Source organism: Panicum virgatum, chromosome 8K, assembly GCF_016808335.1.
Source record: "Panicum virgatum strain AP13 chromosome 8K, P.virgatum_v5, whole genome shotgun sequence".
NCBI lineage: Eukaryota > Viridiplantae > Streptophyta > Magnoliopsida > Poales > Poaceae > Panicum > Panicum virgatum.
Window position 1 is genome coordinate 7,190,003 of NC_053143.1, and position 21,898 is coordinate 7,211,900.

The window sequence follows — 21,898 nt, forward strand, 5'->3', positions numbered from 1 at the left end:
TATAGCTTTCAAGACACTTATGACCAGATTCTATTGGAAAAAACATAAGGAGGGAATCACAGCTGTACTATTAGACATGGCAGAAAATTTACTATATAGAATCTCTTTATGCTTAGAGTATTGCAGATTTTTTATTTAGCAGACAATAGGGTGCATGATTTAAAATAGTGGAAACTCAGATTTATAAATAGATGATGCTCATAGATTTACAAACAGAGGAAAGGACTTGGAGAATGTACTCACACATAGTATTCCCAGAAAAAGGTCAAACAGAACCGGGTGTTTCTTGTATTCCTTCCAGTGCTTGAGCACAGGCACATGGTTCCTAACAGTTATGTTGCATTCAGTTGCATACTTTGAAGCAATATCAGGCACCACAGGCCTGATATACCCTTCAGGTTTGATAATTGGTAGCTTGCCACGACGAGACCGGTTCATCCTTTGCAGACCATGCCCCATATTAACTCCTCGGTTCCATCGATCCTCTCCTAGTTGTAAGTGATTAATAATATTGCAAGTAACATTTAGCAACTAAACTAGTAATGTAATATCCAATATGGCAAATAAACGAACAAACAATTACCTTCATTAGTCATCAGGGTGTCGCCAGCTGGTTGGGTATTTGCATCAGCTATTTCAGCCATGGTGTTCTCATGAAGCTCATCATTACAATCTAAAAATAGCAGATAGTAAGAACATATTCATCATTCAAACAAAGCTATTTTATTGACTATAAGAAAGCATCACCTTTGGTGCCTAGATTGTTGTGACCATCAGCTTGTGGTACGACATTAGTTGCCTCATCTAAAATATAGCAGGAAGTAAGAGTGCATTCAACAGCTAATCAAAGGTAATATAATGAGAAACATGATAGTAGAACTAGCCTGTTCCAGCTGGTCGATCAACTTGTTGGCTCACATCTGGGTGTGATGGAGGTGGGACATGGTTGCCACTTGGTGGAAGACTTGCATCAGGCCTGAAATTAATTCTCTTTGATCTTCAAGCTTCAGTAGGGAGGTTCTCAGCATACACCCTCTACGAGCGCGAAACATCACTCCAACAGGTGGTACATCTGAGGTTTGGTTGTTATTTTTTCTGCTACAAAGGGAAGCAAACATTATTGGATAGAGTTTGTAGATAATTATATTTACCAAACAGAAATCAAGATAAGCCGTGATACGATGGAAAAGTTATCACCTTAGAAATGTCATCATCAACCAAATCTTGTTCAGCACTATCTTCTTGTGAAGGCTCATAGTCGGATTCAGAGTCTTCTCTGCTTCTCTGATGTTCCTTGCTCTTGTCTTTACAAATTGCAGATGCTCTTGCAAAACAAGTAGTGTAACCAGGAATTCCAAGTTGCTGCAACCTTGCACTATTCTGCATACATTGTCTTAGGCGCTCCTCTTCATACGGATGAAGCGGCGGTCCTATGGTGAATTGAATTATGATCAGATTAAGAACCTATTAGGAAGGTGTAGTACGAAGAGATTAAAAATGTAAGGACACATGCTTGAATTGACAATTTAACCAATACTACAGCATTGAGGATAAATAAATCTGGATACGAGCTTGAATGGTCAATTTAATCACTACAACAGATGCATGAATGTCCAATTTAACCAGTACTACAGCATTAAAGATTAATAAATAAATGTGGATATATTTTAAAGATTACCCAAATTAGCAAGGGCCAAAGCTTGAATGGACAAAACCACTACTATATCACGGTGCATGAATAGCTAAGCCCTGAAAAGAAACGCTCTATTGATGATGGAGAAATAAAGAACTACTAGACTTGGATACCCCTAACTGTCCTAAACCACGCCAATTCATTGTACCCCTAACTGCTAGACTTGAATATAAGGCACCCAAAATTCGGCCCTGAGTTCTCGTGTAGCTAAACAAAATTCGGCCCTGAGTTCTCGTGTAGCTACTTCAAAGAAAAGAAAATTGTAGGGAAGGCACCCAAGCACAAGGCCACGCCACCACACAGGAAGACATGTTCACACCACCACATAGGAAGAAAATCAGAAGACGAAGATGTGAAATAGCACATACCTTGTGGATTCTTGGATCCACCCTTCGTGGGCATGGCAGAGGAGAAGTTGTTGTCGGCGTGGTCCACGGGGGCGGAGGAGGAACCAAGCATGGCGGAGGAGGATCCGGGATTGGCGGAGGAGAAGTCTTGGCCGACATGGTCCACGGCAGCGGTGGAGGAGACGTGCGTGGCGCACCCGGATAGCGGAGGAAGAGTCGTGGCCACCGCCACGGCAGAGGAGACGTGGTTGATGCGCCCGGATGGCAGAGGAGACGTGGCTGCCGCGGCGTCGGAGGAGGAGGAGTCGTGGCTGCCGCGCCTGGATGACGGAGGCAGGGTCGTAGCCGCCGCAGCGGGATGGGGGACGAGGAGTGGAGGCCGCGGTGGCGGGTTGGTGGCGGAGGCTTCACGGCCGCCGTGGCTGCTGGCGGAGGCTTCGCGGCCGCCACGGCTGGCAGTGGAGGAGGACATGGGGGCGCGGCGGCTGCAGAGGAGGAGATGCGGATGAGATTTGAGGCCTAGCCGCCTAGGGTTTCTGGGGGGTTTGAGGCGGATGTGGATGAGATGTGTGTATTTTTACCAAGCTACCCTAGTACAGGTGGCTGCTTCATACAGCAAGCTGAGGGTATTATCGTAATTTGGCTATTAGTTTTTTTGGGCTGCCGCGTGGTGGACTCAAAGGAGTGGCGGGAGGAGGGAAAACTGAATTCAGCCCACGCGCCAATGAATCCCTTGTGAATTGAACTATATTTCATCTAAATAAAAAAATATATAAGACACCATTTAAAGTAATTTACAAACCAAAAACTATCACGAGTATTTCTTTTTTTCCCATGTATAAATAAGGAGCCCAGTCATGAACTTGTAATTTAAAAAAAACCAAATTTGATCTTTTGTATCATGTAAGTGGGCTTTTTTGTGTTTTTTTATCTCAATTTGAACTATGGGTGCTTTCAACAAGATTTGAAAAATTGAATAAAAAATATATTTAACCTGCTATGTCGCATTTTAAACCATGTTCAGGAGACAGGTGAAAAATTATATTCCCTTCTAGGGATAATTCAAACTTCTTGCTCCAAAGTACCACACATTACAATTATCTTAACATGTAAATGTGATAAAAATGGTAAAAATTTGATTTTGCAGCATATTTTAGGTTCATCAGTTTGCCAAAAAAAATTAAATGATTTGGATAAAGGGGTAGTATACTTTGCTCATAAATGGATGCATCTCTCATATGGTTTCATACAACTCAACTCAAACTTTGAGATTTCAGCAGCACATAACATTTTCGAACTTGTATGAACTTCATATTTGGATATGACCTCATGTTAAGCATAACATTGTACAATATGAAATCACATTACCAATTGTTATGTACAAATATATGTTGTTATTGTACTCGAATATGGGAGAAATGCATTCATATAAATTTGATTTATAAATTCACAATAAACACATCAGAAAATAATATTAAATGAAAGATTGTAATTTTACAAAAAGGTAGAAAAAAGAATCGGCAAATTTGAAGTTAATATGACTGTGAAATACAAGTTTGAAGTTTATATTTCGGATTTAAAAAAGAAAATCTGAAGTATACAGCAGCCTCGTCGCGCCATGTGTCCCTGTTCTTCGTGCGACCATCCAGGTGCTCCCACATGCTAGTGGGTGGCACGTTAACTAGGGTATATATAAAAAGTAAAACAGCCCAGTGGTTAAGACATTACATGCTTGAACCTGAGGTCGGCAGTTCGATTCCGGCTTCCCACTAATTTTTTGGTAGGCTTCGACTTTGATTTTTTTTAAGTGGGCAAACAATGCAAAAAAAAATCGTGGCCCTGGAGAATCAAACTGCGGGCACCAGCAGACATAAGTTAGGTTACAACCATTGGGCTACACGGGCAGAATTGTTTTTTGTGTTCATTTTGTTTATAAGAATAGTACTCCACGGCACTTATAAGGGGTGGTTCTCCATGGGCCAATCGATTCCCTCCCCCAATCGGGCACCTCAATCCGGTGAGCGGCGATGCGGCCGAGGGCAACACCCACCGATGACGGAGCGGCTATGCAGCGTGCAGCGGAGGGGGAGGGCAGCGGCACCGGGGCGGGTGGCCACCGGCGGCGGCGCGGGTGGGCATCACGCCGCAGAGGGCGATGGCCAGCGGCGGCAGGAAGATCTACACGCGCGACGCTACGGCCCGGTTATGCCGGCCCGTAGACCTGGCGACGACCATGAGTCCCCCCCTCAACTCGATCCGGCGAGCGGCAGAGCATCACCCCTCCTCCCTCGATGGTGTGCAGGAAGCGGTCGGAGCATGCCCGGCTGCAAGCCAGAGACAAGGATGGTAAGTTCTGCAGGAAGCCAAACCTGACCATTGGGCTACCTGGCTGCAACTTATATAAACTTTTCTACTATAATCTGACTTTTTAGCAAGAGAATGTGAATTTTTGTGCTTACACTGTGAGGAAGGAATTACATCTGGTGCAGATGGAAGCTCAGGCTATGAGGAAGGAGTTCGAGATGTTCAAAAAAGAGGCTAAACAGAAGTACAATTTAGCCATTCAACAACGTGATGAAGCACTGGCCCAGCGCGATGAAGCCAGGATGCAATGCGGTGTAATTGAATTTGATGTGGAATTCCTGCGTACTTGTCTTCGTATGGCAGGTTATAGAATTCAGGAACTGCAAGAGAAGCAAGGAAAAAAGTAGATGCTGTTGGTCGATGCACTTGTGCATCCTTTTAGTTTGTAAATAGGTTTACCTATATGTGGTATGGTCATTTTTCCTTGCAATCGTGTTAGATGTGGTATTGTCCCTTTTCCTTGTAAATGGCAACCTGTGCATGCTAGTCATATAATTAAATGAACTAGCGTATTCTAAAAAAAACCCTGAAATCTATCTATGTGGTATTGTCCCTTTACCTTGTAAATGTGCAGTACCGAAGCCACATCTTTCCATGTTGGAGAATAACAATTACATGCAGATGATCTTTTACCATGCCTATTTTTTTATTCATCAACTGATTATGTATGATTAAAACTTATAGGTGATTATGTATGATTAAAACTTATAGGTGATTACCTCAAGCAGCAAGGAAGATAAGGTGAGGCTAACCTTGCGCGATTTCAGGTCCAAGCAGAAGAAGAAGGTATCGACAACCCTTGGCAAATCCTCCTCGGCGACCTCTAAGAAGAAGAAGGAGGAGGTGATGCCATCCGTGGAACTCCTTTTTTTTCTTTTCACATTGGCATTCAGAGACTTGTATCATTTTTATCTTTGCATTTCAACTGTCAGAATATCATATTTGCCTTGTTCCAGTATAGATTGTCTCATATATGAACTGTCAGACTTAATTCAGAGACTTAATATTATTAGAGGCTAAACTGAATTGATAATTTTAGCAATATATGTGCCAGCCATGAGCACTTTTATCATTTCAACTGTAGGAGTTATGCATGATGAAATTGATGATTTGTCACTAGAATTTGATACACTGCACTGTCCATTTCCATACAGAGATAGTATATATCCTTATTTTTGCTTAGCACTATGTAAGGATCGATGGACCAAGAGGGGGGTGAATTGGGCCTTTTTCAAAAATCTAAGACAATTAAAACAACCTTAACCTATGCAATGCTAGTAAGTCTCAATTCACCAACCGGCTAACAAAGCAAACTACACAAGCTAACAAAGATATGAAACTAAGCAAGGTAGAGCTAAGCTATGATCTCTAAGGTCAAGCACATGAATAATTGCATGAAAGTAAGTGCTTGAAAAGAAAGAGTGGGCAAGAGACAACCGGATTTTTTTCCCGTGGTGTCGATGTGTTGGCACACACCCCTAATCCACGTTGTGACACTCACTAAGAGTCTTGTCACCTCCCATGTCACCGAGACTTAGGCGCTCACTAAGAGTCTCCATTCACCATCCCGGCGTGGTGGAGCTCAAGCCACATACAACCTTCTTCGGGCTCCCACAATCCTTGGCAAGCTCCGGAAGAAACACCTTCAATCACCAAGATCGCCTAGGTGCTGCCAATCACCAAGAGTAACAAGCTAGGGCCTTCACTTGAGCAAGAACCGATCACCAAGAACGGATGCACACAAGCTTCTCTCTACTCAAGTCCTTAGTCTTGCTTCTTGATTGATTGAATGAACAAATATGTGGAAGATGAAGCTCAAGGTGGCTCTCAACAAAATATGAGTGTATGAATGTTGCCTGGTGTTAAGAGAGTGCAAAATGACCCATTGGAGGGGTATATATAGGCAGCTCACACGAATAGAGCCGTTGGAGAAAAGCTGCCAGAAAACTGCGTAGCGTCGGTTAATCCGACGTACCTCCAATAGTCAGCGTCGGTTTAACCGATGAATGTAAACTGCCCATTCTGAAAACTAGCCGTTACAACTTGGGCAGATTAACCGACGTATCATCGGTTTAACCGGTGAGTGTAGTTGTCCACTGATCAACTGAAAAACCAAGTCTCTGGACAACTGCACCGACGTTAACTCAAAACCATCGTCGGTTTAACCGGTGAGTACAACTTCTGAAATCCCTGGAAAAACCATCTCACTGGTTAATTGTACCGACGTCTCATTTCAAACAGCGTCGGTTTAACCGGTGTATTGAACTTGAAATGCCCTGGAAAAACCAACTCTGGACTAATGCACCGACGTCAATTCAAACAACATCGGTTTAACCGGTGTATAGAACTTGTCCAGACTCTGCTGACTTTGTTTAACCGACGTATAGCAAAGTGGAAGCGTTGGTTAAACTGGTGTTAAAGACTTTTTCTGATTTTGCCTTTTCTTATTTGAGTCTTGAATGAAATCCAAATATTCTTGAGATATAAGTTGAAAACCACTTATTTGTACTTCTAGGAACCTGAGTGACCATAGTGTGCATCCATTTTTGATTGACCATGTCCATGCTCAAGTTACTTGGCCTTAACCCCTCTTAATAGTGCGATCACTACAAAACTATAAAACCTATACTAACCTAAGTGTCCTTCTCATCCTTATGACACTTAGGACTAGAAAGATCCTTAGTCTTGACATATAATTGAGTTGAATACCAAGATCGCCTTTTTGAATAATGAAATTGAGGGGTCTCTTTTGACATATGACCAAATGAGCGATAATGATCTATTAAGCTGCACAAACTCATTAGTCACAATAATGGTTGTCATTAATCACCGAAACATACCTTGAGGGCCTAGATGCTTACAATCTCCCCCTTTTTGGTGATTGATGACAACACAAACATAAATAACGAGAGAGCGAGAAAGATAAAACAGGATAAACACAAGCAAACTCGAAAAAGAACCAAGGAGCTCAACGGCTCAAACGAAATCCATAGATATGTCTCAAACCACAGCATACTCAAGCGCCAATAGTACATATCCATGAATTAGCACCAAATGGGATATAAAAACATCAAGGTCCTGATAACTACGAGCTCTCTCTAACTCTACCCTCCCCTAACTCCAACTCCCCCTGACTCTCTCCCCCTTTGGCGTCAAAGCACAAAAAAGGCGAGCTACTGGTCCGGCTGTCGCGGTACGGCGATGAAACGGTCCGGGTCATCGTCGTCGTCGTCGTCGTCGGACGGTGAACTGGGAACCGGGGAGCCTCATCCTGATGGTACACACTGCTGACAGGTGACTCTGCTGATACAATCATAGAGCAAATATAGCTAATCCAGTGCGCATAAGGGAACTGCCTCATGACCCCCATCCCGTCGGTGATCACATCCTCGATCTCAGCCAAAATAAAGTCAACAATATCGAACGGCTCGTGAGTGAGGATGTGAAGTAGTAACAACTGCTGTAAGCCTGTAAACCCCTCTGGGTAGCCACTCCTCGGCAACAACGTCCTCCGGAGGGCTATGTGAACTGCGTACGCCTCTGGAGTCAGCAAGCTGGGCACTCTGGCATACGATGCTGGAAACGGCTGGCGGAAGCACTGAGAGATCGCCTCGTGAGAAGGTGCAATCCCGCCAATCATAGCTCTGCGCGGTGGATATGCATCTCCGTATACCATTTCATGCAGGGAGACATCAACCAAGTCAACTCCAAGTATCCCTGCTATCGTCGCTCTCGACAGACCAAAGACCTGGCCTCCAAAAACAAAGTGTACGGCTCTACGCTCCGGAGCGATCCAGGCAGTGGCATAGAAAACTCTGACCTAGTCCTCGATATATCTGTTCTGCTCTATCTGAAGTAACCTGGGCAGGCCTCTGAAGTGAGCGAAGTGCTCTCTGACGTCTGCACCCCCTGCGGCTGTCCTCAGTGACACCCAGTCAAGCACTCTGTGCGGGAAGATCCTGTGGCCCCGCCTCTGGTAGGTCTCATAGAAACTGGCCTGAAGAAATGTCCAGAACCTACGGTCGACCCTGCTGTCACGGGTCACGGGGAACTAGTCCTCCTCCCCAACACTCCACCTGAGCCTCTTGACCTTTGCCGCATTGGCCTTGGTCAAGTTCTGGAGCAGCACACCTGGCTCCAGACGCACAACAGTGTCCATACGGAACACTGCGCGCTCGGCCTCTAGAGCCTCGGCTCTACGAGCTGCTGCTGCTGCTGCTGCGGACCTGCGAGGCTCCTGTGGCTGGTGACCTCCTCGCGTCCTCGGTCTAGTGCGATGCTCAGTCGCTGGCGAAGTCTCTACTGCTGGGGACGTCTGCCGAGTGCGGCTAGACCGTCGTCGGTGACCCCTGAGTGCTCTGCCCCTGAGACTGCTCAGACTGCTCTGCCTCTGAATCTGCATCTGACTCTGCAGCTGAATCTGAGTGATCTGACTCTGCTGCTGCTGCCTCGGTCGTGACTCTGGTTGCCCTGGCACCTCTAACTCTGCCCATACCTCGGCCTCTGCCCCTGCCCCTGGCTGGCGGATACCTGATCGCGAACGGACGAGCATGGCCTGACGCCTGCTCCTCGGCGGCCTTGGCCACCATCTCGGCCCTTTCGGCCTCTCTCTCTGCACGAGTCCGCTTGCGGACGGGCTTCTCGACAACAACCTCCTTCCCCTTTCTCTTCTCGCGACCCATCTCGACTGGCAGTGGCTAGAACGTGGCGCGGGAGTGTAGGAAAGCGAACACGGCACGAAAACAGCGCAAGAAGTGGCTCGGGCAAAATGTCGAGCACCCTGCGAGCACTGAGCGAGAAGACGCTGCGGCTGTGGCCAAGGGTGCTGTTGCGTGGGCGGCGTGTGGTGCAGGAACGGCGGCTCTGACCCTGACGGCGGCGTGGAAGCACACGGTGGCGGCTGCGGACGGGCGGCGTGTGGCGGCGCGGGCGCGGGCGCGTGAGCGGAGCGGTGGTGGAGGCTGCGCGCGGCGGCGGAGTGGAGCGGCACGAGCGCGCGCGGGTGGAGTGAGCGGCGGCGGCTCAGGCTGCGCATGGCGACGGCGGCGTGAGTGGGCGAGCGGCAGCGCGAGATCGGTGGGTGAGGGAGCGGCGGCGGTTCGAGACGGATGGACGCGGGCGAAACAGAGAAGAAAGAGAGGGCGGCTGCACGAGCAAGACACATATATGACAAGTGGGCCCGCGTTTTTTCTTAACGCCGGTTAAACCGATGACTAGGTTTAGAACACCGGTCGATTGCATCGGTGCAGTTCACTTGAGACTCAGCACAAAATCCATTTGAACGCCGGTTGATCCGACGATATGTAAATATAACTCGCCGGTTGAACGCTGCTAACACCGGTTGATTGACAGGTCAGATCTGTGTTACGTTCACCGGTTGATCCGATGCTCCGAAATTTGTATACGCCGGTTGAACGCCTGGTTTGACTGAGCTGAGGCTGAAATGTAGTAACGCCGGTTAAATCGATGAGTTAAAAACCTTTGAGCGTCGGTTTAATTGGTGAACCCAAAAAAAAACTTCACTCAGCTCACACTTCTATGCTAAGTCCAATAAACTTATAAAATTCAACTAAACACAAGTTAATGGACTTCAATAGGCGACTTTACCCCTCAAAAAATCAATAGGATAGCACACTAGCTTAAATAGTTTTCTTTTTGAATACAAGGAAAAGCCGCAAAGCGAGACAAAGCGCAAAATAAAATGTATGAGCCATGTCATAGGAATATTGAAGATAGAAAGCTTCAAACTCATCATGACATTGCTCACTAGGCAATAACGCACCTAACACTTTGCTCTTTTCACTTTTCATGAATTAAGATCTTGCATATGAAACAAGTCTCATTTTCATCAAGTGATCTCCTTTGTGACCCTTACGCATGCAATGATGGTGCAAGCTACAACCACATGCGAAAGTAAATTAAACATGAAGTGCACATCTATATGACAAGAAATGCATAGCAAGCATTTAAGATCTACTTGCCAAGTTTGAACCCACGGGAAGCTTCTTCATGATGAGCCTTTCTACAAGCCTAGAGGAAAACAAGTGGACCACCACCTCTAGCTAAACCCTTGCTCATCACTATCTTACCATGGTTAGACAAGTGTCCTATATGTATGCATTTTTCTATATGACATGGCAACTTACATGACGTTTGCCGCATCTAGCACATTAAGCTCATTCCTTAGCCTAACAAAAGTACTCTCGTCTAATGGTTTTGTGAAAATATCCGCCAATTGCTCCTCGGATCTCACACCTTGAAGAGATATGTCTCCTTTGGCTTCGTGATCACGCAAGAAGTGATGGCGAATATCAATGTGCTTTGTGCGAGAGTGTTGAACTGGATTCTTGGCAATTTTTACGGCACTTTCATTGTCACAAAGGAGTGGTATCCTATCTAGTTTCACACCAAAGTCCAAAAGGATTTGCTTCATATATAGAATTTGGGCACAACATGCACCGGCCGCTATATATTCCGCTTCCGCGGTGGACAAAGCCACGGAATTTTGCTTCTTACTCGACCAAGAAACTAGAGAACGCCCAAGCAAGTGGCAACCCCCGGAGGTATTCTTGCGATCCACACGGCTTCCGGCAAAATCCGAATCCGAGTATCCCAAGAGATCTAAACTAGTGCCTTTGGGGTACCACAAGCCTATGCTTGGGGTGTGCTTGAGATACCGAAGGATCCTATTCACAGCCGAGAGGTGTGATTCCTTTGGGTTTGCTTGAAAGCGGGCACACAAGCACACACTAAACATTATATCGGGCCTAGATGCGGTAAGGTAAAGCAAAGACCCTATCATAGAATGATAGAGGGATTGATCAACCGGTTTACCGTCCACATCCAAGTCGAGATGCCCATTAGTTGCCATGGGTGTCTTGATTGCCTTGCACTCATCATCTTGAACTTCTTCAAGATATCTTTAGTATACTTTTCTTGATGGATGAATGTCCCTCCCCCTAGATCATTGGGGTGCCATAGAGGTGCTTGGTGTAGATGAGGAAGGTCCTCCCCCTAGATCATTGCCTTCATGCACCTCTTCCGGCTTGATATCCCCAATGGACATCTTCTTCAAAGCTTCATCAATCTCCTCATCACCTACATTGTCATAGCCAACAACCTCCTCTTGGGAGCCATTAGATTCATCAAACTCCACATCACATGTTTCTTCAACTAACCCGGAGGTTTGATTGAATACTCTATATGCTTTGGAGTTTGATACATAACCAAGAAAGAAACCCTCATCACATCTACTTTCAAACTTACCGAGCATTTTCTTCTTATAGATGAAGCATTTGCAACCAAAGACTCGAAAGTAGGATATATTTGGTTTCTTCCCGGTGATGAGCTCATATGGAGTTTTCTTGAGGAGTCGGTGAGGATACACTCGGTTGGATGCATGACACGCCGTGTTGATTGCTTCCGCCCAAAACTTCTCGGACGTGCCATAATCATCCAACATTGCTCTTGCTAGGGTGATGAGTGTCTTGTTCTTTCTTTCCACTACTCCATTTTGTTGAGGCATGTAGGTGGCGGAGAACTCATGCTTGATGCCCTCTTCATCGCACCATTCTTCAATCTTCATATTCTTGAACTCGGTGCCGTTGTCACTCCGGATCTTCACAATTGGGGAGTTGTACTCCCTTTGAGCTCTTCTTGCAAATGTCTTGAAGACTTCCGGAGTTTCACCCTTATCGCCTAGAAACATGACCGAAGTATAACGTGAAAAATCATCAACGATTACTAGGCAATAGAGGTTACCACCAATGCTCTTGTATGTAGTTGGACCAAAGAGATCCATGTGTAGTAGCTCGAGCGGCTTGGAGGTGGACAACATTGTCTTGATGGAATGATGTGTTGCAACTTGCTTTCCAGCTTGACATGCTTTACATAATTTGTTCTTGTCAAAAGTAACGTCCTTCAAGCCGGTGATCATCCCTCTCTTGTGGGCTTTCTTGAGGTTGCTCATGCCAATATGAGCAATTCTTCTATGCCAAAGCCACCCAAGAGACGACTTGGTGAAGAGGCATGTCATGGTGCTTGTTTGCTTTGAAGAGAAATCCACCAAGTAAATATTGCCATGCCTAAACCCCGTGAATACCAATGACTTGTCTTCTTCATGAGTTACTATAACACCATTCTTGTCAAAGGTACACGTTAGTCCAAGATCACATAATTGAGCAATTGAAATAAGATTAAAACTAAGAGCTTCTACAAACAAGACATTAGAAATAGATAAATCTTTAGAGATTGCTATTCTACCCAAACCTAAAACTTTTCCCCTTGAATTATCACCATAGGTGACATGTTCGTGATCTCTGGGGTCTTCAAGAGTGGTGAATATGCTATCATTGCCGGTCATGTGTTGAGAGTAACCGCTATCAAGTACCCAATGTTTTCCACCGGCTTTGTAGTTCACCTACACACATGAGAATTCACTTTTGAGTTTTAGGAACCCAAACAAGTTTTGGGCCTTGCACATGTGTGACAAGAGCTTTTGGGACCCAAAGTTGCTTGGGGAGCTTCTTCTTTGACTCCTTAGCAATTTTGCCAATGAATTTGGCCTTCACCTTGCCCTTCACTTTACTCAAGAGAAAATGGTTATTTTGAAACATTGATGAGTAATTCTTTGGTAAAGTGGGAAGAGGACGTGATGGTAAGGTGCACTCCCTAGTGTGGTGCCCGGTGACTTGGCAATGTTGGCAATATGAACTAACTTCCTTGATGAAGCTAGTCTTGATCTCCGGAGAAGGAGTGGTGCCTTGATTTGGCTCTGGAAATGAACCAAGACCTCTCTTGCCATAGTCACGTGCATTGTTGAAGAGAATTTCCTTGTGGATGTATTCTCCTCCTGAGAGCTTCTCCACACTACTCTTGAGGCTTGCCACTTGATCCATCAATTCCTTTTCCCTAGAAGGAGCAAGCTCGGGCACAATATTAGTGGCATTTGCATTGATGAGTAGGTCATCACATGAAGTAGAAGCATTGACCTTTTCAATGGTTTCATTGACAAAGTTCTCAAGACTTGGGTCAATTGCTTCATAGGCAAATTCAAGTTCTTGATACTTGTGAGCCAACTCCCTATGCTCTTGTTTAAGCTTTTTGTGGCTCTCTTCAACTTGCTTAGCAAGTACAAGTGACTCATTGTGCTTTTTGAGCAAGTCATTGTACTTGCCAAGCAAGTCGGAGTGGGCAAGCTCTAACTTGGCATGAGTGCTCCCAAGAATCTTGACTTTGCCCTTTTCCATCTTGATGACGGATGTATACTCATTAATGAGGTTATTAAACTCATAAGGGTCAAGCTCTTCATCACTATCATCTTCACTATCTACCTCACATACCTTTGCTTTACCTTTTGCCATGAGGCACATGGGAGGCGGAGGTAGTGGTGGTTCATCATTTGTGAGGGCGATGGTGACGATGTCTTCTTCATCACTTGAATCTTCGCTTGATGAGACATCGGTCACCCACTCTTGTTTTTCCACCAAGAAGCTTCTCTTGGTGTGCCCTTTCTTCTTTGAGAAGAGCTTGGTCTTCTTGTCATGGCTCTTCTTCTTCCCAACCTTCTTGTTCTTGTTCCTCTTTTCATCCTCTTCATCATCACTTGAATCATGGCGATGTTTGCTTTTGTTGTCCATCTTTCTCTTGTCCGGCTTAGGGCAATCGGGAGAGATGTGGCCTTTTTCTCCACAATTGTAGCAAGTTTTGTTCTTGACATCTCCCCATGGCCGGAACATTCTTCTTTTAGGGTCAAAATTGTAACCCTTCTTGTTTATCTTATCGCTCAAGCGTGTGAACTTTCTCATCATGAGAGCAAGTTCTCCATCTTCTTCATTATCGGATGAGCTTTCATGATAATCTTCTTCTTCATTGCTTGAGCTAGATTCTTGCTTGGCCATCTTGAGCTTGCGGTGCTTGTTGGCCTTGGTTTTGAGAGCAATTGACTTGCTTGTTGTTGGCTCTTCGGACATACCAAGGATACCCATTTCATGAGCGCGAATTTCGCCCACAAGCTCTCCCACTTCCATTGTATCAAGATTCTCCTTTTGAAGCATAGCATTGATAATATTATACTTGGGCTTCGGAAGGAGCATGAGAATCTTGCGGTTGATGGAGCCACTGTCAATTTTAGAAACTTCAAGAGCATTAATGTCCTTGACAATGATATTCAAGCGAGAATACATATCATTGCAATTTTCATGAGCAAGCATCTTAAAAGAATCATACTTTGCTCTAAACAAGTGATATTTTCGTTCACGGACTTTTGTGGAGCCTTCATGAATTTCAATTAGCTCTTTCCATATATCACTTGCTAAGTCCATGCCATTTACTCTAGCAAAGACTTCCTCACTAATGGCTTCGAAAATTGCATTCCTAGCCTTTGCATTCCACTTTAGTTGTTCTGTGGTGGGAGTTCCGGTGAACCCGGTCTTTGTTGACAACCACACTTCGGGGGCAATCGCATCAAGATATGTGGCCATGCGAACTTTCCAATAGACAAAGTTCTTGCCCTCGAAGTGAGGCGGCGAACCACCCATCTTGGTCATAGCTCTAGGCGGTGAAGCCTAATGATCCAAATGAGCAACGAGGCTCTGATACCAATTGTAAGGATCGATGGACCAAGAGGGGGGTGAATTGGGCCTTTTTCAAAAATCTAAGACAATTAAAATAACCTTAACCTTTGCAATGCTAGCAAGGCTCAATTCACCAACCGGCTAACAAAGCAAACTACACAAGCTAACAAAGATATGAAACTAAGCAAAGTAGAGCTAAGCTATGATCTCTAAGGTCAAGCACATGAATAATTGCATGAAAGTAAGTGCTTGAAAAGAAAGAGTGGGCAAGAGACAACCGGATTTTTTTCCCGTGGTGTCGATGTGTTGGCACACACCCCTAATCCACGTTGTGACACTCACTAAGAGTCTTGTCACCTCCCATGTCACCGAGACTTGGGCGCTCACTAAGAGTCTCCATTCACCATCCCGGCGTGGTGGAGCTCAACCCACGTACAACTTTCTTCGGGCTCCCACAATCCTTGGCAAGCTCCGGAAGAAACACCTTCAATCACCAAGATCGCCTAGGTGCTGCCAATCACCAAGAGTAATAAGCTAGGGCCTTCACTTGAGCAAGAACCGATCACCAAGAACGAATGCACACAAGCTTCTCTCTACTCAAGTCCTTAGTCTTGCTTCTTGATTGATTGAATGAACAAATATGTGGAAGATGAAGCTCAAGGTGGCTCTCAACAAAGTATGAGTGTATGAATGTTGCCTGGTGTTAAGAGAGTGCAAAATGACCCATTGGAGGGGTATATATAGGCAGCTCACACGAATAGAGCCGTTGGAAAAAAGCTGCCAGAAAACTGTGTAGCGTCGGTTAATCCGACGTACCTCCAATAGTCAGCGTCGGTTTAACCGATGAATGTAAACTGCCCATTCTGAAAACTAGCCGTTACAACTTGGGCAGATTAACCGACGTATCATCGGTTTAACCGGTGAGTGTAGTTGTCCACTGATCAACTAAAAAACCAAGTCTCTAGACAACTGCACCGACGTTAATTCAAAACCATCGTCGGTTTAACCGGTGAGTACAACTTCTGAAATCCCTGGAAAAACCATCTCACTGGTCAATTGTACCGATGTCTCATTTCAAATAGCGTCAGTTTAACCGGTGTATTGAACTTGAAATGCCCTGGAAAAACCAACTCTGGACTAATGCACCGACGTCAATTCAAACAACATCGGTTTAACTGGTGTATAGAACTTGTCCAGACTCTGCTGACTTCGTTTAACCGACGTATAGCAAAGTGGAAGCGTCGGTTAAACCGGTGTTAAAGACTTTTTCTGATTTTGCATTTTCCGATTTGAGTCTTGAATGAAATCCAAATATTCTTGAGATATAAGTTGAAAACCACTTATTTGTACTTCTAGGAACCTGAGTGACCATAGTGTGCATCCATTTTTGATTGACCATGTCCATGCTCAAGTTACTTGGCCTTAACCCCTCTTAATAGTGCGATCACTACAAAACTATAAAACCTATACTAACCTAAGTGTCCTTCTCATCCTTATGACACTTAGGACTAGAAAGATCCTTAGTCTTGACATATAATTGAGTTGAATACCGAGATTGCCTTTTTGAATAATAAAATTGAGGGGCCTCTTTTGACATATGACCAAATGAGCGATAATGATCTATTAAGCTGCACAAACTCATTAGTCACAATAATGGTTGTCATTAATCACCGAAACATACCTTTGAGGGCCTAGATGCTTACACACTAGCACTGAAATATCTACAACCTGAATTTGACATGTAGGTGACCTCTCAAGGAGAAATTAGGAAAATCTGGAAGTTGCAGAGCAAGATAGATGCAAAAGAAGTGAAAATCAGTGGACTTGTTGATACCCTGGAAAAAGAAAAAGCAGCAAAGTTGTCACTTGAATGTCAACTTGCAGCAGCACAGAAGAAGGCATCCGAGAAGTGGCGGATTCCAGTCTACTGACTTGTCACCAAAATTGTAGCAGCACGAAGGAGCACCAACTGATCCATCACAGAAGAAGGCTTTGGTTTTGGTTTTGGTTTGCATGAGAAGGGATCTTCTGTGCGTTCATGTCCCTGCTAGTCAAGTACTATGTGTCCTGTAGGTGCTCATCTCAAGTAGAATTGTGTCCCTGCTAGTCAACTAGTATTATGTGAGCTGGTGTTGTATGTGACCTATCACCAAAATGTACTATGATATTATGTACTGTGATATAAATGTGCTTTGATATTGTGTTAACATGGTTCAGCATCCAATCAGTCTTGCTATGAACAGAATTACAAAATGAATTATCTCACAATGACATTATAGAATTATCTCACAATGACAGAAATATAAAAATTCCAGTACATTATAAGAGAGTGAACAAAATTGTCTCACAATGACAGAAACATTATAAGAGAGTGAATAGAATTGTCTCACAGAAAACTTGTGAATTCCAATACATGTGTTTCATCATCACAACATTACAAATTCTGCATACAAAAACAAATAGTGCTAAATAATTGGTAGCAGCTACTCATCATCACTGTCAACAACAGTAGTATTCCCTCCATCATCGCTGCAATACTGCAAAAGTGTGTCATCTTCTTCATCTTCACCATCACTGTCAACGACGGTTGTAGCTAGACCTCTATGACATTGTTATCGCCATAAATTAACAGGGTTAATCTATGGGCCGAAATCAAGATGGGCTTAAAGCAGAAGACTAAAGAAGGCTTGTAAATCGGCTCCTGCGTGAGCATATGGGCCACATTGGCCGTGTATCCTTAGATTTAGTTTAAGATTAGAGATAGAGTCCAATCGGGACAAGATTAGTTTAGATTGTTTTCCAAGTCTCCGGACTATAAATATGTACCCTTTGTTATTCATGAAAGGGAGCGTCATCACGACCTGCAAACAACAACTCACGGCGCATCGCCACCCCTAATCCTAGGGTTTCATCCAAGTAAGTGCCATGCTGCCCTGATCGCTTCTTGCGATCAGGGCAGTATTGTTCTTGCTTTTACCTTGGTATTACTCGTACTGAAGCGTTTTTGATGGCGAGTAGTACTAGTTATCATGATGTTCGTAGCATGGCTTTTAGTAGATCCATTGTGCTTCGTTGCTTATCATCTACGAATATCATGTTGTCTCTGTGCAATCACTTTCCAATCTCATGCTAGTTCTTATCGCATAGAATTAGTCGCACAGGGACAACACCCTGCTTCTTTCATGTTTAGTAGATCCAATCTGTTGTGGTTTGCTCTTATCTTAAGAGTTGGCATAATATCTGCTAGGTTAGGCCTTGCAAACGGATTAGATGATCCGGTGGCATAGTAGATGCTTTATCTTAGCCTTAATAGGGATTCTTCCGGGAATCGGCTCTTGCTAGTTCTTAGGCCTCTATTTTAGGTTATGGTTCAGTTGTTTGTTACGTTCGCTAGGCCTAGTCACGTGTAGGATGTTCCGATCTAGCAGTGAAGCTATTACCATCGTGGGTTAAATCAATTAGATTTGATTGAAGCAGTTTTATAGTAATTTGCTCTATTTATCATATCCGGATACAATCAGATCCCGTCTGACACCGGGACTCGATCGGCTCTTCAAAGCCGATGCAAGAGTCGTCCCGGGGAGCCGACTACGGCTCGGACTTACGTTTACACGTGTCTTTGTATGCAGGAAACTGTTCGGAGCACGTCTACACCCTCCTGATCGGGTATAGGTCAGGTGGCACGCCCGGTTTTGACACCTCCTCCGGGCGCGTGACGGAAATTGCGGGCCGTCGACGAGGGAGCAGTGCCTCTAGCGCCCTAGCGACCTCCCGGCTCTTCGTGTTGCCCGTCGTTGCTCGCCGGTGGGTTTCGGTCGACAACACATTCTGGCACGCCCGGTGGGACTCTCGGCAACAACATCCACCGCAATGATGACCGGAGCTCAAGATCAAGAACCCGCTCTCAAGCCCGTCACATATGAAGAGCTTCCTCCTGAACACAAGAAGAAGTATGACGAGATCAAAGCTCTGCTGGAAGCCGATCTCATCGGCTCTTTTGAGAGGACTCGCAACCATGGCATCAAGTGGAAGGGGTTCTCACCAGAAGGCGCTCTGGACAATGTGGATCTGTCTGTACCATCTGAAGAACGCACCAGAGCCCTGCGTCAGGAGATGAACTACATGGTGGCCCATGCGCTTCATCGGCACTCTCAGAGCCTGATGAACGAGCTTGAGCGCATGGCACACCGCGTCATCCAGGAGATATTCAAGAACCAGTACTCTCCATCGGGGCCAACCCTGGGGAGTCACACAGAGGAAGCTGCACTGCATTCTAGACCGCAACTGCCATTCTCATTTGCAGCTCCAAGACCACACAGCTCGCCGATCTACGTCGTCCACAAGAATGGCGGTGATCCTGGAGAAGGCCAATTCCTCACCGAGCCACCTAAGGAGATTCCGCACGGCTACACATGCGCCTACATCCCTGACAGCGTCAGTCCAACACGCTCAGTGCAGACGGTGAACCCAGGAGCTTCTGGAGCAGACGCGGAGAAACAAGCGTGGCTGGAAAAGTACGCTACTGGGCCGAGTGCTGAGCCATCGGCCCTAGGAGTTCTTAGTGTGGAGTAGGTCAGTGCAATACTCAGAGACCAGTTCGGCATCCTGCCCAAGAGAAAAACGATCGGCTATACCAAGCCATATCCAAGCGACTATGACTTGATCCCACTGCCACCCAAGTACCTGCTTCCTGAGTTCACCAAGTTCAACGGATTGGAGGGAGCCAGCTCCATCGAGCATGTGAGCCGATACTTAACGCAGCTTGGGATGATCTCAGTGTCGGATCCATTGAGGGTCCGGTTCTTCGGCGAATCCCTGACAGGCCCAGCCTTTGGATGGTACGTGTCGCTAGCTCCGGATTCGATTCGGACTTGGAGGCAGCTTGAAGATCAATTCCATACCCAGTACCACTCGGAAGCTACAGAAGCCGGAATCGCCGACCTCGCTCAAGTTAGGCAGAAGCGAGGAGAGACCGTATCAGAGTACATACAGCGCTTCAGGGAGGTCAAGAACCGATGCTACTCGTCACGCATCACAGAGAAAGAGGCAGTCGATCTGGCCGTCCTGGGACTTGCTAAGCCGATCAAGGATGCGGCTTTCCAGTTGGAGCTTACGTCTCTGGCGCATCTGGTGCAGAAGCTTACCGCATACGAGCATTATCATCCTGAGCTGTACCAGGACAAGTTCAAGCGCCATGTAAACATGGCACAAGCTGAAGAATCTGACGACTCGGGTGAAGAGCAAGAAGTAGCCATGGCAGAGTGGACCCGGGGGGCAAATCCTGTCCCATGCAAGTGGATCAAGCAGCAGGGGCTTGTGAAGGGCTTCGACTTCGACGTAACCAAAACAGAGCAGATATTCGACCTGCTCCTCAAAGAAAAATAGCTGAAGCTCCCAGAAAATCACAAGTTGCCGACGGCACAAGAGTTGCAGGGAAGGCTATACTGCTAGTGGCACAACTCGTTTACTCATGCCACCGGCGAATGCAAGCAGTTGCGTCACCAGATCCAATCGGCTATCGAGCAGGGCCGATTAATCCTGGCTCAGCATACTATGAAGGTGGACACAAAGCCCTTCCCATAAGCTAACGTGGTGGAACTGTCAGACTTCAAGTCCAAGGGCCAGGACTTGGCATTCCACATCAACATGGTGGGACCTATGCGCCGCCATGACAAGCAGAGGAGAGAGGCCGCTTCTGGCAAGCGGCCGCAGAAGGAACACGAGCTGGAACAGCAGCATGTGACCGAAGAGCAAGTGCGTCACATCCACAATCAGCTTCCAGCTTCTAATCGGCTTCTGGAGAAATACCAGTACCAGTACAACCTGCGCCGCCGACGCGAATCGGAAGAAGATGAGTACGAGCACCACATGGGAAGGACGTTGGGAAGGCGCCAGGCTATACGCGACCACTGGCACTGCCCGTTCTTCAGGTACTGTTGGAACTCCGGCATGAGCCGATTACCTACTATAGATGATTGCTTGGAGTGCAGGCCTCGAGGGCACCAACAGGACAAGACATCGGTATTCCGGTGTTTGGGGCCCAGGACACGTCAGGACAATCATGTGAGGCGACCATCCAGAGGAGATTCCGAGCTAGAGGAAGAAGACAGGTACCATCACCCACGGTGGTGTCCTGATGGGCTCAATCGGTCGCAGAAGCGCAGAATACAGCGCTTGCGCAACCTCGAAGACGCAGAAGCAAAGTATCTTGACGTGCTGAAGAAAGCGCGTCCGGATCTCGCGGAGCAAATTAGGTGACCGCAGAGGGAAGTGAGGCGCCCCCCGACGATGGAGTGGCGCCCCAAGCAGACAAAAGCCGATGAGAAGCCATCGGCTGACGTGAACATGGTGTTCGTGCTCCCGTCGGAGTTTCGAGCACCCCAACCGGAGGAATTGGCCATCGCACAGCTGGATCTCGGCCCACGGCCAATCATTTTCGAGAAGCCCAAGGAGAAGAGCTACAAACACCTGAAGGGGTTATATCTCAAGGGCTTCATTGACGGCAAACCTATGAACAGGATGTTGGTCGACACTGGTGCCGCAGTTAACCTGATGACATATTCTGTGCTGCGCCGACTAGGTCGTTCTTCTGCCGATTTGATCAAGACCAATGTGATGCTCAATGACTTTAATGGACAGCCATCAGAGGCGATGGGGGTTCTTAATGTGGAACTGACAGTGGGCCGCAAGACTATGCCGACATCATTCTTCATCGTTAACAGCAAGAGCACATACACGGTGCTGCTTGGAAGAGACTGGATTCATGCCAACTGCTGTATCCCTTCCACAATGCACCAGTACCTCGTCCAATGGGATGGCGATGAAGTAGAGGTGGTCCCTGCAGATGATTCCAGCGAGGTCTCGGTCGCGGATATGAACGCCTGGGATGCGGAAGGACAAGAGCCGATTTCCGGGATCGC

At 46.1% G+C, this 21,898-nt stretch overlaps 1 protein-coding gene and 2 long non-coding RNA genes across 3 annotated transcripts; 1 reads left to right on the forward strand and 2 right to left on the reverse strand.

Annotated features, from left to right (window-relative positions):
• Positions 1-283: 283 nt before the first annotated feature.
• On the reverse strand, positions 284-810 carry LOC120643768. The gene is made up of 3 exons (XR_005663167.1): positions 748-810; positions 584-673; positions 284-488 (listed from the first exon to the last, which is right to left on the reverse strand). It is a non-coding gene; the product is annotated as an uncharacterized LOC120643768 (long non-coding RNA).
• A 75-nt stretch (positions 811-885) lies between these two features.
• On the reverse strand, positions 886-2,512 carry LOC120645373. The gene is made up of 3 exons (XM_039922164.1): positions 2,062-2,512; positions 1,198-1,430; positions 886-1,098 (listed from the first exon to the last, which is right to left on the reverse strand). The coding sequence occupies exons 1-3, from the start codon at positions 2,510-2,512 to the stop codon at positions 1,087-1,089; spliced, it is 696 nt and encodes a 231-aa protein (XP_039778098.1). The 3' UTR covers positions 886-1,086.
• Positions 2,513-5,116: 2,604 nt separating this feature from the next.
• On the forward strand, positions 5,117-17,185 carry LOC120643770. Its single transcript, XR_005663169.1, has 2 exons — positions 5,117-5,247; positions 16,724-17,185. It is a non-coding gene; the product is annotated as an uncharacterized LOC120643770 (long non-coding RNA).
• Positions 17,186-21,898: the final 4,713 nt, after the last annotated feature.

Excerpts from the sequence above, each read along its gene's own strand:
- LOC120645373 (XM_039922164.1), bottom strand. The coding sequence starts at position 2,512 with ATGTCCTCCTCCACTGCCAGCCGTGGCGGCCGCGAAGCCTCCGCCAGC. Across the intron at positions 1,431-2,061 it reads TGGATCCAAGAATCCACAAG|GACCGCCGCTTCATCCGTAT; the intron begins GTATGTGCTATT and ends AATTCACCATAG.